This window comes from Mauremys reevesii, linkage group 7 (assembly GCF_016161935.1).
Source record: "Mauremys reevesii isolate NIE-2019 linkage group 7, ASM1616193v1, whole genome shotgun sequence".
NCBI lineage: Eukaryota > Metazoa > Chordata > Testudines > Geoemydidae > Mauremys > Mauremys reevesii.
This window is the reverse complement of record NC_052629.1, coordinates 108,198,464-108,215,789: the sequence shown is the minus strand read 5'-3', so window position 1 is coordinate 108,215,789 and position 17,326 is coordinate 108,198,464. Positions and strand designations below refer to the sequence as shown.

General features: G+C 42.9%; 1 protein-coding gene across 16 annotated transcripts in view; it reads right to left on the bottom strand.

Moving 5' to 3' along the window:
- LOC120409380 (cyclic nucleotide-binding domain-containing protein 2-like) overlaps positions 1 to 17,326 on the bottom strand; it is a 93,217-nt gene that overhangs the window by 14,506 nt on the left and 61,385 nt on the right. For 13 of the 16 annotated variants that reach the window (XM_039547374.1, XM_039547375.1, XM_039547376.1 and 10 more), the window contains 7 exons: positions 17,120 to 17,197; positions 15,975 to 16,054; positions 15,139 to 15,256; positions 12,455 to 12,618; positions 10,129 to 10,220; positions 3,961 to 4,037; positions 3,327 to 3,410 (listed from right to left, as the gene is read on the bottom strand). In XM_039547374.1, coding sequence (XP_039403308.1) covers positions 3,327 to 3,410; positions 3,961 to 4,037; positions 10,129 to 10,220; positions 12,455 to 12,618; positions 15,139 to 15,256; positions 15,975 to 16,054; positions 17,120 to 17,197 — 693 coding nt within the window. Of the gene's footprint in view, positions 1 to 3,326; positions 3,411 to 3,960; positions 4,038 to 10,128; positions 10,221 to 12,454; positions 12,619 to 15,138; positions 15,257 to 15,974; positions 16,055 to 17,050; positions 17,198 to 17,326 lie in introns of those variants that run through there. The other 3 variants (XM_039547371.1, XM_039547387.1, XM_039547372.1) reach the window with 3 other exon arrangements.

The following is a 17,326-nucleotide window of genomic DNA, read 5'->3' as shown; positions in this document are numbered from 1 at the left end:
TCTTCTCTTATCTTAAAGTGGTTCCCTAAGCACTTAAAGGATGAGAATGGTAGACAGCAGTGTTACAAGGAACAGAACTAGGGCCCCAGAAGGAAGACAGTTTAACCAACATTTCCTTTGCAGAAGGCTCCCCCTCTTCCTTTATGGGCTTTTCCTCCCCTCACCCATCCCTCCTTTGAGAAGCACACATTTCTGTAGCTCCCGAGGAAATACGACCTGGTACCTTGGCTGTATTATACGTGACATTATCATTCACTGCTTATTTTATGTGTAGGATTTTCTATGGCACTTGTCCTGGCAGTATCTGAGCATCTCACAAATATTAATGACTTATCCTCATAGCCTCCCTGCAAAGTAAGGAAGTGTTATTATCCTGAAACTGAAGCATGCAGATTAAGGCTGGGATTGGCACCCAATTCCTACTGGAGTTCATTGGGATTTGGGTGCTTCATTCCCTTAGGCTCCTTTGAAAATCTCCCAGTTTATGTGACTTGTCCAAGACATCAGAGTGAGTCTGTGGCAAACCTAGGAAGAGAACCAAATGTCCTGATTCTCACTCTAGTACCTTAACCACAATAACTACAAGACTATCCTTCTATCCTGCTCTGATTTACAATACAGTGACTGATCCAATGGGCAGCATTATCTATAGCTGTTTCCCAGTACAGTTCATGAGTACTTTGAACTTGACTGACCATAACACAACAGTCAGAGACATCTTATAGCAAAGTCCAACATTGCGTTTTCCACTACCTACACTCCTCCCACCCGTCTTCCCACTTTTGATGCCACTCCGGATGCCTTGCTCTCTGGATTCAAATCCCTCTTGAATGCTCTTGTCTTCCATGAGGTTTTTCCAACAATAATCAACCAAGGACAGAAGAACAAAACACTTTTTAAAAGTGAAGTTATCTACCATTCTAATCCAAAAATGACCCCTTCATCTACCTAGACTAGACAGTCAAATCTATGATTTAGATTAGAAACTCTTCAGGGCAGGGACCTGTTTTTCCCAGTACCACAGTGCCAATATTCTCTGCATATGCAATAAATGACTATCTGCTTTGTGCTGAAGCAGAGAAACGGTCCACCAACATGGAAGGGGTTAGAGAGAGCCTTAGGGCCCAGCTAGCCCTGGCCCGTTATACTGGCAGCCAATGCCAGGCTGGTGGGGAGAGAAGGAGGGAGTGTGGCTCCATTCAGGGCTGACTGGCAAAGAGGAAGGAACTAGTTGCCTCCATACCTGAAGGAAGGATCACTAGCCTGCCAGCCAAGGCAGTCACCAGGAACTGTCTTCCTGGCCAAAAGGGATGTAGGAGGCAGCCTACGAGCACCCGGCCTAAAAGGAACCCAGGTGACTGAAGCACGGAGACCTTGTGGGGGTTCCAACCCCACCAAACTTACAGCTGCCCCACCCGGAGGAACCTTGGACTGCAGCAGGATGCTGCCCAAGGTCCAGCAGGGGGCAATTCTACAGACAAGCCATCACAGGAACTTGGATTGTAGGGCCATGTCGCAAACTGAAGGAACAACAGTAGAAAGTAGCCCAGGGCAGTGGATGTAGACTCCCCTCTGGGAGCTCCCCTACACAGGGGTTGACTTACACAGGGTCCTGGGCTGGGACCTGGTGGAGTGGGAGGGCCTGGGTTCTCCTACACCCTTGCCTTAAAGACTGAGGCACATCGACCACAGAAGCAGGGGGCAGGAAGTTAAGCACTCTAACCACTAAGCCAGTGGTCCCCAAACTTTACACAGTTGTGCCTCTCTTTCCCCTGTCCACACCCCCCCAAGCCAGAGCCAGATGCAGAGATGTAGCTTCCAGGGAGGGGAAGTGTGGACAGAGGTAAGGGGTCCGCTGCCAGGGGCCAAGGCTGGGGCTGGTACTGGAGCTGCAGCCAGGATTGAGGGCAAGACTAGGGCTGGAAAAGGAGCTTTGGCCAGAGCCTGAGACTGGGGGAGAGGCTGGGCTGGGGCCTGGAGAAGACGACATGGCCAGGCCGTGGTCAGGTGCCAAGGCTGTGGGGGCTGGAGGGGGCGCAGTAGTGGAGCTGTGGCTGGGGGCAGAGTGGGGCTGGATGGCGCTCTCTTCTCCCTCCTCCCAATGGGAGCCTGCCCAGCGTCTGCCGCACTCTCCCATTCCTCCGCACCTCTTAGGGGGATGCATCCCACAGTTTGGGGACCACTGCACTAGGCTGACTAGCCCTTCAAGCCTCCTGTTACATGCTTGCTTATGGATATCAAGGCCTACATTTTTAGAAAAAAAAATACTTGTGTATATGCATACCCAATACGTGCACACAGTCACCGCCACTGCACTCAAGAACAGCACACACACAAACAACCAAGTACATATGTGACCAGTTAATTGGATGTACAGTCAAGATAACTTTATTTTAATCTACCTCATGCTCCATTTTCAGATGTGGATAAGTAGCAAGTGCTTGGTTCAGAGTCACCCTTGATGTAACTCCATTGAAGTCACTGCAGTTACACCAGAGATTAATTTGGCCCACTGTGTTTAAAGTCTCTGCATCATATTGATATATCCACCTGTAGTTCTGCTATACATCTTAAAAGGTTTGGAGGGGAGAATCTCCCAGTTGTTGAACTATCAGAATCTGGTGACTCTCATGGAATTTCTAGCACTTCTGGTTTCCAGTCAAGCTAGGAATACCCTAAGAACAACTCCCCTGGTGGTGTTTTGGCTTTGCCATGAGCCTCTTCCATCCCCAGCCAAAACCCAGAAGTGAAATAGTGCACAAGAATGGCAAAAAAATGTCATTCAAACTGTTCCAATCCTCCAAAAAAGATGGGTCTAAATTCTGAACCAAGAACCTAGGGAATTCTTACTTTATCCAAATTGGTTCTGTCATCGCTGCATAAACATGGTTTGTTGACCTCACATTGTGTTTGCATTCACATGATCAACTTTGTGATCCCGTGAATCTGACACACACAACACCAATGTAAAGCATCTGATTATATAACATAAGGTGAGCATTCTCCACTTTTACCTCAGGCAGTTTTATAGTAGGGGTGTAGCAACTTGATCATCCATCAAATGCAGATGGAACAAATTTCTGAAGGATGATATGTAAGAACAGCCATCAGTGGTGGAACTTTTGGCTGCCCATCAAATTATATTTATACCGCAGTGTCTCTGAACAAAGGCGGCCAAATTCTGACCCTTGATTATGCCCACACAACACTGCTGCAACTCGGTACGGGTAGCCTGGCTGTAACTGCAGGCAGAATTTGGCCCAGTGCTCTTACATATGTTTGACTATTAACCATTTTTATTTGTCATAAATGTAAGAAATATTTACCTCTCGGTCAATACAGAGAAACTCAGCTGGTTCCTGAATAATAACAGTTGTCTGCCAGTAGTCACCATTTATAATCTCTCTATCCTGAACAATAATAATTAAAAAGGTGGAGTGAGGAGAGGAAAAGTGTATAATTTTAAAATATCAATTCAATTTTTAATCATTCTTTAATTTCAAATCTTCTCTCTCCCCCACGTCTATATTTAACTAGGCAACAGAGAATACGTTTTGTGGGATTGAAAATAAATCAGCAGATAATAAAAAGTCACACATTATAAAAAGTCATCTTATTTATACAGGACTCTATATCCCACAAGACAGATATCTCTCCTCCACTGAAACACAGCTGGAGTGCAGAATAATAGCCAACTGGTGCACAGAATGCAAGCACTACAGTGCTAGCAAGTAGAAATGTTACCCAAGGACACTTGGACAAACCTCAGCTCTCAGGGGAAGTGTGTGGAATTTTTAATTACCACAAGTGTTTGAGATTTCAATTTGTGTCTCTTCTGTGTGACACAAACAGTAAATTGCATGAAACTCAATTTATCTACCTTGCAAAAATAACAGGGTGACTCAAACCTATCTTGCTGTTGATGTATTTCAACACCTAGTGCACTGTTTTGTAACTCACCCCAAATGCATCCCCTCGGCTAAAGAACCAGGCAGGCTTTACTTGGCCACTGTCATTGTTCCTCTTGATAACTGTCGCTACAAGGTAAACATCACCAGGAATTAGCTGTTAACTTGTAAATCAAATAGGGGCTTATTGTGCAAACAAGTAAGCATTTTTTGTAGACCTCTTGTGAATGTGATGTGAGGCTCTTTAAGTATGAAAAATATATGCATCATTATCCTGCTTGTTGTGAGCTTCAACAGGATATTTTCAAGCAGTTTGAATCCAAAATGTATGTTTTGCAAGAAAACAAAAATAGGGAGTGGAAGGTAGGTTTACAAAACATGACATATGATAGGGACATAGTATTACTGCTTGCTTGTAAACTTTACATAATCACACAGACTCTGACTCTTTTGAAGGGTACAAAAGGTCTGGAATATTTCCTGTTGTGCAGACTGGTATTAAGAGCTTAGAGAATTATTTACGTAACACAGGCATTTCCTGAACACTACCAAATATGCAGCTGAGAAGAGTCTAAAGTGCGTAGCAACATGTTTCAGATGGCACAACATGTTGCCCAGGAGACAGGTGCCTAAACTCAGATCCTCTGAGATGTGTACTGATCTGATACAAAATTCCTCTTGGAGCTACAGTTTTTATAAATAAAAAATACTCTCAAATACACAAGGCACACGTCTGTTTCATTGTTTCTACTAGGTGTGAGCAAATTATGATTAGATGCAGAAGATATGCTGCATAACTACTCACATTACAGTGTGAGGAAACAGATGTGTTTAAAACATGAGTAGTGCTCTACTCCTTCCATTAACACATGCACCTGCACTCAAACCCACAATTTCTGTCAGGTTTAGTGAATGTTAACGTATGTGTAAATAGAGGAGAACAGACCTGCAGGACAAATTACTGGATCCCTAATTCCAGCTAATGTGGCAAAACTTTCCTGCCAGGAGGCCAAATCTTGTGAGAAACAGAGCCCCTGGGTGCTCAGCACTTCACAAGATCAGGTTCACTGTGCTGCAGTTTGGAATTCAAAGGAACAGAGCCATAAGTTTTCAAGAGACTGAGAATAAAATAAATGTAAACAAAGAAACCTATTTGAAGATTAAGCTTAAATCCTTCTCTCTGCCCTGGTCTACACTACGAGTTTAGGTCAAATTTAGCAGCATTACATCGATTTAATCCTGCACCTGTCCACACAACGAAGCCGTTTTTTTCGACTTAAAGGGCTCTTAAAATTGATTTCTGTACTCCTCCCCCAACGAGGGGATTAGCGCTGAAATCGACCTTGCCGGGTCGAATTTGGGGTACTGTGGGATAGTGTGATCGCAATTCGACGGTATTGGCCTCCGGGAGCTATTCCAGAGTGCGCCATTTTGACCGCTCTGGACAGCGCTCTCAACTCAGATGCACTGGCCAGGTAGACAGGAAAAGGCCTGCGAACTTTTGAATCTCATTTCCTGTTTGGCCAGCGTGGCGATCTGCAGGTGAGTGCAGATCTCATCAGCAAAGGTGACCATAATGGAGTCCCAGAATTGCAAAAGAGCCCCAGCATGGACCGAATGGGAGGTACGGAAACTGATAGCTGTATGGGGAGACACATCCGTGCTATCAGAATTCCATTCCAAAAGACAAAATGCCCAAACATTTGAAAAAATCTCCAAGGGCATGAAGGACAGAGGCTATAACAGGGACCCGCAGCAGTGCTGTGTGAAACTTAAGGAGCTGAGGCAATCCTACCAAAAAACCAGAGAGGCAAACGACTGCTGTGGGTCAGAGCCCCAGACATGCCGCTTCTATGATGAGCCGCATGCCATTCTAGGGGGTGTTCCTACAACTACCCCACCCTGTGCTTTGACTCCATCAATGGAGTAGCACACAACAGGAATGTGGGTTTTGAGGAGGAGGAGGTTGAAGATAGGTCATAGCAAGCAAGCGGAGAAACCGGTTTCCCCGACAGCCAGAAACTGTTTCTCACCCTGGACCTGGAGTCAGTACCCCCCAAACCCACCCAAGGCTGCCTCCCGGACCCACGAGGTGGAGAATCATAGAATCATAGAATCATAGAATTCAAGATCAGAAGGGACCATTATGATCATCTAGTCTGACCTCCTGCTAGATGCAGGCCACATAAGCCGATCCACCCACTCCTTTAGCAAGCGACCCCTGCCCCATGCTTCGGAGGAAGGCGAAAAACCTCCAGGGCCACTGCCAATCTTCCCTGGAGGAAAATTCCTTCCCAACCCCAAATATGGCAGTCAGCTGAACCCCGAGCATGCGGGCAAGACTCTCCAGCCATACCCTCTGGAAAAAGGTTATATCATATCATTGACCCATTGTACTATTTACCAGTGTGGCACTTAATTGACCTATTGACTAAGCCCGTTATCCTATCATACCATCTCCTCCATAAACTTATCTAGCTTAATCTTAAAGTCATGGAGGTCCTTCGCCCCCACTGTTTCCCTCGGTAGGCTGTTCCAGTATTGCACTCCCCTGATGGTTAGAAACCTTCGTCTAATTTCAAGCCTGAATTTCCTGACTGACAATTTATATCCGTTTGTCCTCGTGTCCACATTAGCACTGAGCTGAAATAATTCCTCTCCTTCCCTGGATTTTATCCCTCTGATATATTTAAAGAGTGCAATCATATCTCCTCTTATCCTTCTTTTGGTTAAGGAAAACAAACCGAGCTCCTCAAGTCTCCTTTCATACGACAGGCCTTCCATTCCTCGGATCATTCTAGTGGCCCTTCTTTGTACCCGTTCCAGTTTGAATTCATCCTTCTTAAACATGGGAGACCAAAACTGCACACAATACTCCAAATGAGGTCTCACCAACGCCTTATATAACGGGACTAGCACCTCCTTATCCCTACTAGAAATACCTCGCCTAATGCATCCCAAGACCGCATTAGCTTTTTTAACGGCCACATCACATTGCCTACTCATAGTCATCCTACGATCAACCAGGACTCCTAGGTCCTTCTCCTCCTCCGTTACTTCCAACTGGTGCGTCCCCAGCTTATAACTAAAATTCTTGTTAGTCATCCCTAAATGCATCACCTTACACTTCTCACTATTGAATTTCATCCTGTTACTAATACTCCAGTTTACAAGGTCATCCAAATCTCCCTGGAGGATATCCCGATCCTTTTCCGAATTGGCAATACCTCCCAACTTGGTGTCATCCGCAAACTTTATCAGCCCACTCCTACTCTTGGTTCCCAGGTCAGCAATAAATAGATTAAATAAAATCGGACCCAAAACCGAACCTTGAGGAACTCCACTGGTAACCCCCCTCCAACCTGACAGTTCCCCCTTCAATACTACCCTCTGAAGTCTCCCCTTTAACCAGCTCCTTATCCACCTCTGGATTTTCATTTCGATCCCCATCTTTTCCAATTTAACCAGTAATTCTTCATGCGGTACCGTATCAAACGCCTTACTGAAATCCAGATATATTAGATCCACCGCATTTCCCTTGTCTAAAAAATCTGTTACTTTCTCAAAGAAGGAGATCAGGTTGGTTTGGCATGATCTACCTTTCGTAAATCCATGCTGTAATCTATCCCAGTTGCCATCGGCCTCATGCTCCGGAACCACTCTCTCTTTTAAGATTTTTTCCATGACTTTGCATACTACAGATGTTAAACTAACAGGCCTGTAGTTACCCGGGTCACTTTTTTTCCCCTTCTTGAATATAGGAACTACATTAGCTAATCTCCAGTCAAACGGTACAACCCCCGAATTTAGAGACTTATTAAAAATTATCGCTAACGGGCTAGCAATATCACTCGCCAGTTCCCTTAATATTCTAGGATGAAGATTATCCGGGCCCCCCGATTTACTTCCGTTAAGTTGTTCAAGTTTGGCTTCTACCTCAGATACCGTAATGTCTACCCCCATATCTTCATTCCCATCGGTCCCTCTATCACTATTCCTTAGCCCTTCATTAGCCTCATTAAAGACCGAGGCAAAATATTCGTTCAGATATTGTGCCATTCCAAGATTATCCCTAATCTCCACTCCGTTTAAAGTTTTAAGCGGTCCCACTTCTTCAGAGAAGGGACCTCTGGTGAGTGTACTGTTGTAAATGTCATATATGGTTTAAAAGCAAGCGTGTTTAAGGATTAATCTGTCCTGGCAGTCCAGTAGCTGTACTGGCATTCGCGGCCAGTACAGCTACTGGAAAAGTCTGTTAACGTGTCTGGGAATGGAGCGGAAATCCTCCAGGGACATCTCCATAAAGTTTTCCTGGATGTACTCCCAAAGCTTTGCAAAAGGTTTCTGGGGAGGGCAGCCTTATTCCATCCTCCATGGTAGGACACTTTACCACGCCAGGCCAGTAGCACGTAGTCTGGAATCATTGCATAACACAGCATATGGTCCCGGTGTTTGCTGGCATTCAAACAATATCTGTTCTTTATCTATCAATGTCAGAGTCCAGGAAAGCACAATATGAACGCGAGGACAGGTGGCGGCTTGAAGATAATAAGTGGCGGTCTGAAGATGATAGGTGACGTCAGCTTGGTGACAGAAGGCAAGAGGCAATGCTGAGGCTACTGGAGGAACAAACTCATATGCTTCAGTGTATGGTTGAGTTGCAGGAAAGGTCGCAGGAGCACAGACCGCCGCTACAGCCCCTGTGTAACCAACCACCCTCCTCCCCAAGTTCCATAGCTTCCTCACCCAGACACCCAAGAACGCAGTGGGGGGGCCTCTGGGCACCCAACCACTCCACCCCAGAGGATTGCCCAAGCAACAGAAAGCTGGCATTCAATAAGTTTTAAAGTGCAGTGTGGCTTTGTTCTTCCCTCCTCCCCCACCTCACCCGGTACGTCCCTCCTCCTCCACCCCTCCTGGGCCACCTTGGCAGTTATCCCCCTATTTGTGTGATGAATTAATAAAGAATGCATGCATGTGAAGCAACAATGACTTTATTGCCTCTGCAGCAGTGATCGAAGAGGGGAGGGGAGGGTGGTTAGCTTACAGGGAAGTAGAGTTAACTGCGGGGTGGAGGGGCGGGGCGTGTTCATCAAGGAGAAACAAACATAACTTTCACACCGTAGCCTGGCCACTCAAACTGGTTTTCAAAGCTTCTCTGATGTGCACCACACCCTCCTGTACTCTGCTAACTGCCCTGGTGTCTAGCTGGGCGTAATCAGCGGCCAGGCAATTTGCCTCAATCTCCCACCCCGCCATAAACGTCTCCCCCTTACTCTCACAGATATTGTGGAGTGCACAGCAAGCAGTAATAAAAATTGGGAATATTGGTTTTGTTGAGGTCTATCCGAGTCAGTAAACTGCGCCAGAGCGCTTTTAAACGTCCAAATGCACATTCTACCACCATTCTGCACTTGCTCAGCCTATAGTTGAACAGCTCCTGACTACTGTCCAGGCTGCCTGTGTATGGCTTCATGAGCCATGGCATTAAGGGGTAGGCTGGGTCCCCAAGGATAACTATAGGCATTTCAACATCCCCAACGGTTATTTTCTGGTCTGGGAAGAAAGTCCCTTGCTGCAGCTTTTGAAATAGACCAGAGTTTCTGAAGATGTGAGCATCATGTACCTTTCCCAGCCATCCCATGTTGATGTTGGTGAAACATCCCTTGTGATCCACCAGTGCTTACAGCACCATTTAAAAGTATCCCTTTCGGTTTATGTACTCACTGCCTTGGTGCTCCGGTGCCAAGATAGAGATATGGGTTCCATCTATCACCCCACCACAGTCAGGGAATCCCATTGCAGCAAAGCCATCCACTATGACTTACACATTTCCCAGACTCGCTACCCTTGATATCAGCAGCTCTTTGATTTTTGGTTTTCTTTAACAACAAAATACTGATGGCTTATCTATGTTTGAAAGAGGCAAGGAAGCTTAGTATCACTGCTGATCAAAGGTCTCTATCCACCAGTGCAGCAATTCCTGTCTGAAGTCAGAAAACAAGGCTTCCCCTACATAAGGTTATTGCGCTATCTGCCAACTCCACTGAAGTTCATTTTAAAATGCTGTAAAACATTCAAAAGGCCTCTTGTAAAGAGTCTTAAGTAGAAGAAACACTGTACACCCTTCACATAAATAAACTGAACCTTAATTTAATTGGGCTCCCTGAGGCACAGCAATAAATACCACTTCTTATTTTTTTAATAAACTACTACCTACCAGATCCTGAGAGACAGATATAGAAGGAGTGTGGTGTGTAGCCCTGTTGGATCATCACTTGGCAGGATTCATACCTAGAAAGGACAGATTCCCTGAACAATAAAGAGTTTAACAGTGTTGCTATAGTTCCAAGCTGTTCTGAACATCTTGAATCTTCAAAGTCTTAAGTTCATTGCTAAATCACAGACCCACATCGTATCATTTTGTTTTACATACTGTGGTCTACTGGAAAGAGCACTGGCTGGTGACTCAGAAGACCTGGATTCTATTCCCAGCTCTGCTACTGGCCTGCTAGGTGACCTTGGATAAGTCACTTCACTTCTCTGTGACTCAGTTTCCCATCACTAAATTGATTATAACCTCCTTTGGGATCTATGGATATAAGAGCTAGATACTATAATTATTATTACTAGGATTCCCACTTTTGCTAACACTGATGGAGCTGCAGCCATGGCAGGAAAAGTGCTAATATAAGTAAGGCCTGGTTGGGAGTTGTAACATACGTTTTATTTCAAAATTCCTGCCCCCAAAAGGGCAGATTTTCATCTATACTGTCACACAAACACACTGGATAGTATAAATGCTTGTATATCAAAGCTCAAGTTTGAAAAGTGAATGCAGTTTTGGATCCTGATTTGAACATACCAAAAATTCAGGGCTGTTGTAATAATTGGGCCTACATATTTACCCTAATTGTGAGCTCAACAGTGAAAAGAGAGTAAAAGTTCATAAAATGGCCCAGTAACCTATAAGAACAAATGTGGAATGGAAAAGGTGCAAAGGCAAGACAGAAAGACTTTGAATTAGTTCAAACAAAAAGGACTGTGTTAAGATCATGCTTGGTAAACAAGAAAAGTCTGAGAACAAAAATCAATGACTCAAAATTGGTGTGTTGGAAATTACGCCTAATTGGTGGACAAAATTGGTGGCTATTCCACCCATCATTACCTTTTGGAGTCCTTAAAGAAAGACTGCAGGGAGAAAAAATGGATACTGGAGCAAGCTTTACCATCATGGCTGCCATTCCCACTGTCTTCTGACACCCCAGGCCTTCGTCATCCTGATCCTGAGAGATTTCCAGACCAGGCCAGAGAGAGGGACCCATCTGACACTGCCACCTCTCTGGCTGAATCCCAAGCACTACCTGGGGGGTCAGACAAAAAAAATGCCCCCCTACTCCTTGTGTGTTTTCCTTCTTATTTCTTATTTCTTCTCTTTCCTATCCCTCTTTTTTTTTCCCCTTCTGTCTAACAAGAGTCTAGCTTAACCATTGAAGACTGTATATTTTGCAACATTGTTGTGAGCCTGTGACCAGAAAGGCAACTAAAAGCAACACCCTAAGCAGCTCAATGCTGGTACAAGTTTGCCAGGTCTCAGGGTATGCCTACCCTACCCGCCGGATGGGTGGCCAGCAACCGATGACATGATAAATCAACCCCCGAGCGCTCTCCTGTCGACTCCTGTACTCCAGCACCATGAGAGGCGCAGGCAGAGTCGACGGGGGAGCGGCAGCAGTCGACTCACCGCTGTGAAGACACCATGGTAAGTCGATCTAAATATGTCGACTTCAGCTACATTATTCACGTAGCTGAATTTGCATAACTCAGATTGATCCCCCCCAGTGTAGATCAGGGCTCAGAGTGGCAGATCAGACCATGCTGTGTTTCAGCAGTGAGAAGTGTAAGTCAACACCAGAGACACAAGCTGCATTTCCTATTTTTGTTGTTCCTTTCTTTTCCCTTTTGTGTGTGTGTCTTGCTTTGTCTTCTTAGGAAACCGGATTGGACTTTAACAATAACAGCAATAACAACACTCCAACCCTTCTCAACTAATGTCTCTTTTCTCCCAAAAAGAACAGTTATTACCACCTTTGATACCATCTAAAAGACTATCAAATGGGGAAGGGTCTTTTAAAAACCCTCTCCACCTATAGCGAAAGGGAACAAAAATGTTAAAATTAAAGCCTTACTTAAAATTTTACATTTCAAATGCTTTAGCTGTTTTTCCTCCTTTTCTGTATCTTTGTGGTAGTGTAAATCATGCTGCTTGTCAATGGAACATTAGTCTCGGTAAAGACCCTATACAAGACCACAAGTTATCATAAAAATAAAACCAGTTTAGAATTTTCTTGCCTTTATTCAACATCAGCACTATAGTGTTTATTGTCCTACACAAACTGGTTAGATGTCAGCCCATACAGTAACTCATACTATTGCTGCCTCTGATCTGCTGCCCGAAACACTGACCTGTTTTGCCTGTATAGCAGAGCTGACTATGACTTTACCAATTCAATCTCTCCCCCCATAGGATTTATCCTCCTTATTACCTTGAATACCATCCAGCCTTTGCCACCTTCTTCTGAATCATTGTGGAGTAATTTCCAAAGGCCTTCACGGGCTGCAGGGTGATTAATATGTAGCTGATGTCCTTCTCACTTCGCTCCTGAGGACACTGACGAAGAATATGTATGGCACGCTCAGAGATCCTTGACTTCAAGAAGGGAAAGTCAAATATTATAAAGCAACCAGTATGGTTCCTCTCTACATAGATGCTGTTTGGTATCAATACATTGCTATACTGCAGTCAGGTCTAGAGTATTGTGGTAATAATAAGAAGAAGAATACCCAGTTCTTATATAGTACTTTTCATCAGTAGGTGTCTAAGTGCTTTACAAAGAAGATCAGTAGTTGTATCCCCAATTTACAGACTGGGCAACTGAGGCATGAGGTGGTGAAGTGACTTGCCCATTTTCACCCAGCAGGCCAGTGGCAGGGCCAAGAATAGACTCTAGGTCTCCTGAGTTGTGCTCCAATGGTAAATTGATAGATTAAGGATATTTTATATCCATCAGCGGACCATTATTTGATAGTATTATTTTCAAGACCAGTTTGTGAGCAATGAAGATTCGCAAGACTGATTAAACTTAATTAATGCTTGACTGTGATAGTCATTAACTTCACTGTCAATCACACTTCTCTTCTGCTATCTGCAGAATATCTCATTTTAATCAACCAGTTTCAACAAATTAATTCATTCTATAGGCCTCAACCAATTAAGTTAAAGGGAGTGCTTAAGGGCATATAGACATTGCATCAGTGTATGCAACTCCCATTCATGTCAATGTGAATTGCATACACAGAGGGAAGAAAAGGACTCAGAATTGTGACAACAGTAGGAGTTGCAATCCTGGATCAAGGGCTGCAAATGGTTGGAACTGCATGATCCTAGGAATCAATCATGAAGAACCAGGTGAAATGTATAGCCTGTTAATTAGCAGGTGACTACAAAGCCAAGTAATTATTTTAGACTCATCATCAGGGGTATGAGCACAGGTTCTGGGATTTGTAATAGCTTTTATTTCCCCTCCCCTGGGATTTGGTAATGCTTCAAAAAGCCATTTACAGAGCAGCAATAATACATAATCTCATCTCCTTGGAGTAATTCATTTCCTGGATAGTAAAGATACTCTGAGAACACTACAGCTTGCATTATTATGGACACATAAATGGTTCCCTAAGGGGAGGAAAAAAAGCTTATTAAAAACAAACACAAATACTATGTGACTTGGGTTTACTAACTAACTACATACATACTTAGGTTCACCCATACAGCTGTGAAATCTGAAGCACAATTCTAAATAACAAACCTTGCAAATAATCTATGCCATGCTTCACATTCAAGACCAGATTTTTCAGGCAGTTTTGGCACATAAGCACAGATCCTCAAAGGCATGTTTACATGTGCAATCATGATAACTTCATACCTGGCTGGAGTAAATGCATGAAAAAATGAGGCACATTTGACACAATTAAACTGACACTGGCCTTTATGGATTTGTTCAGATGGTATTTTAGCCATTTAAAAGTGAATTTCCAAAAGAAAAATTGTTCATCTGCCTCACACCGAACATAAAAATGCACTTTTTAGCAATCTTTTTATCCTCCTCAGAAAAGCTCAAATGGTTCACAGTTCACTATAACATACAACAGATTTTCAGCATAAAGTAAAGGAAATTGTCAAATGTGCTATCTACATGTGTTGTATATGCTATTCATATGCCACTGCACATTGCAGGTAGGAAAGAGCACTGGTATGGAAGCAGGAATGCCAGAAAACTTATTTCCCAAGTTTCATGCAAAAAGAATGAAAATGTAAATGGCAAAAAAATGAGCAGGTACAATAAAACTGATGAAACAACAGCTTTATACTTGTTGATATAAAGTGCCTGCATCAAGGCTCCCAGCCAGAATAGAGAGATTGACTGAAATGTAATTAAATTGCAACTATTTGATTAAAACACCGATGAGGATTCAGCCACATTGGATTTTACACATAAACACTAGTTTCTACCATACTGTTCCTAACACTGCTTATGGTCTCAGTAAAACGGACTACTGAAGCTCAAATGCAAGATTAACAATTCACAACAAATTTGCAATTGAACCTTTTTCATTAGAAGTATAAGATCTAGTCTACACTGGAAAGTTTTGCCTGTATAAGCAAAATATGCTATTCCAGCAAAAGCACTTTTATACTGGAATAACTGCATCTCCACTAGCACCAGCTCAGCACTAGAAACAGTTTGCTGGTATAGCTACCCGGCAACCCCTTCTAGTGCAGACATCTTATACTGGCAACAAAAACCCAAACTGCTTTTCCCGTATAGCTTATACTAGTTCCATGACCAAATAAGCTATACCGGCAAAAGCACTTTTATGTCAGTATAACTGCATCTACGTATACATTTTTACCAGTATAGAAATGTTGTAAAGAAATCGAACCCCTCACCAACTAACAAAAAAAGCAAACATTTCTAGTGTGATCTAGCCTAAAACCAGCTTCTTAATAGCCCTAGGACCATATGTTTTTGTCAAGGCATTGCATTCAAATTAACAGACCCTGAGATCACCCTTGTGTCAGTACATATGCAACTGATTAGGTTGGCTTCATTGATAATTATTTAGTCTGGATAACTTGGACCTAGAGGTGGTAACTCTGCTCTCTCCCTACCTGTTTTTTAGCCCTGAACAATGTCACATCAAAGAGGATCTCTTCCTTAGACTGTTCCATGTGGTTTAATTGGGATTTCCATCTCTTGACTCTCTCAATCCCATAGTTGAGGTTGGCTCTAACCAAAAAGACACACACTTGTTAGTGCAAAATCTTTCAGCTAACTAAAGACAATTTTAAGGCTTATAATTCTTGTCCACATCCAAACACCTAAGCATGGGTCTACGAATTACCAAGTGTATGAAAGTATGGAGATTAATCTTATTAACTGTGTCTTAAATGACCAATTCAAATGGCTAACACTTTTCTAACACTAGACCCAGCCTGCAAACCCATACACATAGCCTCCAATAGTTTTGTTACTGTCTATGGGCCAACCTGCATAAGTGAGTGTTTGAAAGACTGGGCGCTGGGTTATTTTTGTAACTGACATCTCATCACTATACAAAACAAAAACTTCTCCTTTTCTAACTTGGCTGTAATTTTTGGAGCTGTAAATATTCTGGTCATTTACATATAAATGTAGTAAAATAAATTCAGACAAATATGCAAAAAGTTTATGACGACTCATGAAGGTAATACCCAATAAGCTCTGGAAGATCCATAGACAGTAACTAAATAGCAACACATCCATATTCTATGGTGTCACATAACTTTCATTTACCTGCTCCACAGTTAATCCAAAATTTCAGTCTATAATTGTACATGATGTATAATTGAAACAGAAGTGTTTATGTACTAAGTACAAGGTGCTCGGATACCATGGTAATGGATGTGATATAAAAGCCTAAGTAGAATAGAATAAAATGCATTACAAACAAATATTCATTACTCACAGTAGGTGGTGCTCTCTGTAAAGTAAGCAAAGCATAACAATGCTTTTAGCAGCTTTCTGAAATCTGAACAGAAGATTTGGCTGAAAGAAAAAAGTAACCAATAGCCAGTTACTCTTGTTACCAGTTCCAGTGATTGTTAGTTACACAATAAGTATCATTACAAAAATTTTAGAGTTGAAGAATGCTTTTCATACTTGAAGCTCCTTATTAAAGCCATTCAGATAAAGGACTCACATTTCCATGCAAAAATGCATTTATTTTTCCTGTTATACTGTAAGTTGAAGTGTCAGAACTGCAGGTCTACAAAACTGTACTACGACTCATTGTCTTTTCTCAAGTCTTTTATAGGAACCTAGAAATTACAATGTCAGAAGAGGCCCAAGATCCCATATAGCCTGACAACCTGTTTCTGACCAATATCAGATGCTTCAGAGAAAACCTTGATAATGCATGTAACCAAGCAATGTTGTCCATGAGGAAAATTCCTCTTTACCCCAGTCCTGTAATCAGTTTATGCCCTGATGTATGAGGACTGATTGCCCTTGAAATATTATCCTAGTTTGTAAATCCCCTACTTCTTTTGGGAGAAATCTGCATTCCTAAAGGCATGAAAGGTCATAAACACAATCATGGTTCTACTGCACAAGGAAGTGGGGAATTGGCAGGGACACAGAGAAACTGTGCAGGGAGGTTCAGCTCTATTATGTGTCAGATTTCTGCAAAGCAGTGCAGCAGGGGCACTTTGAGTGACCAGTAGGTGCATAACTACATAGATCCACTGGTCAAACACTTCAGCAAGGTTACAGAGGAGCCACAGCAGCTGCTACCACAGCCTCTGTTAAATAAAACTTTGAAATACTTCATTAAGAACACCAAAAATCATTTGACTAGGGACTAGATTTTCTTTTCATACTCCCCTCATTCTTTACTACTTTATGTGGAAATAGGATATTTGTTTCTTGAGTCCTGCCCCTGCTGCGTATTCCTCACCCTGTGACATTATAACCGGACCCACAGCTCCCAACTGAAATGTCATAAGCAGAAGATTATGGGCCAGATTCTCCTTTCATACACACCAGTGTAAATCAGGAATAGCTCCATTAAAGTCAATAGTCACATTAGTGAGAGATCAGAATCAGTTTTACATTGAGTGAGGAATGAGTGATGACAGCAGCAGCAGACGACTGGATAGAAGCAAAAAGCCCTCCTTCATGCAGCCATTCCTTTTAACAGAAGACAGAGAAAAGTGAAATACTGGATATATTTCTCTAACAAGAAGTTAGTTCTGAGTTTTCCACATGGTTTAAGTCTATAGTTAAAAGGTCAGATTTTTATCAACTTCTGGCAGTTTT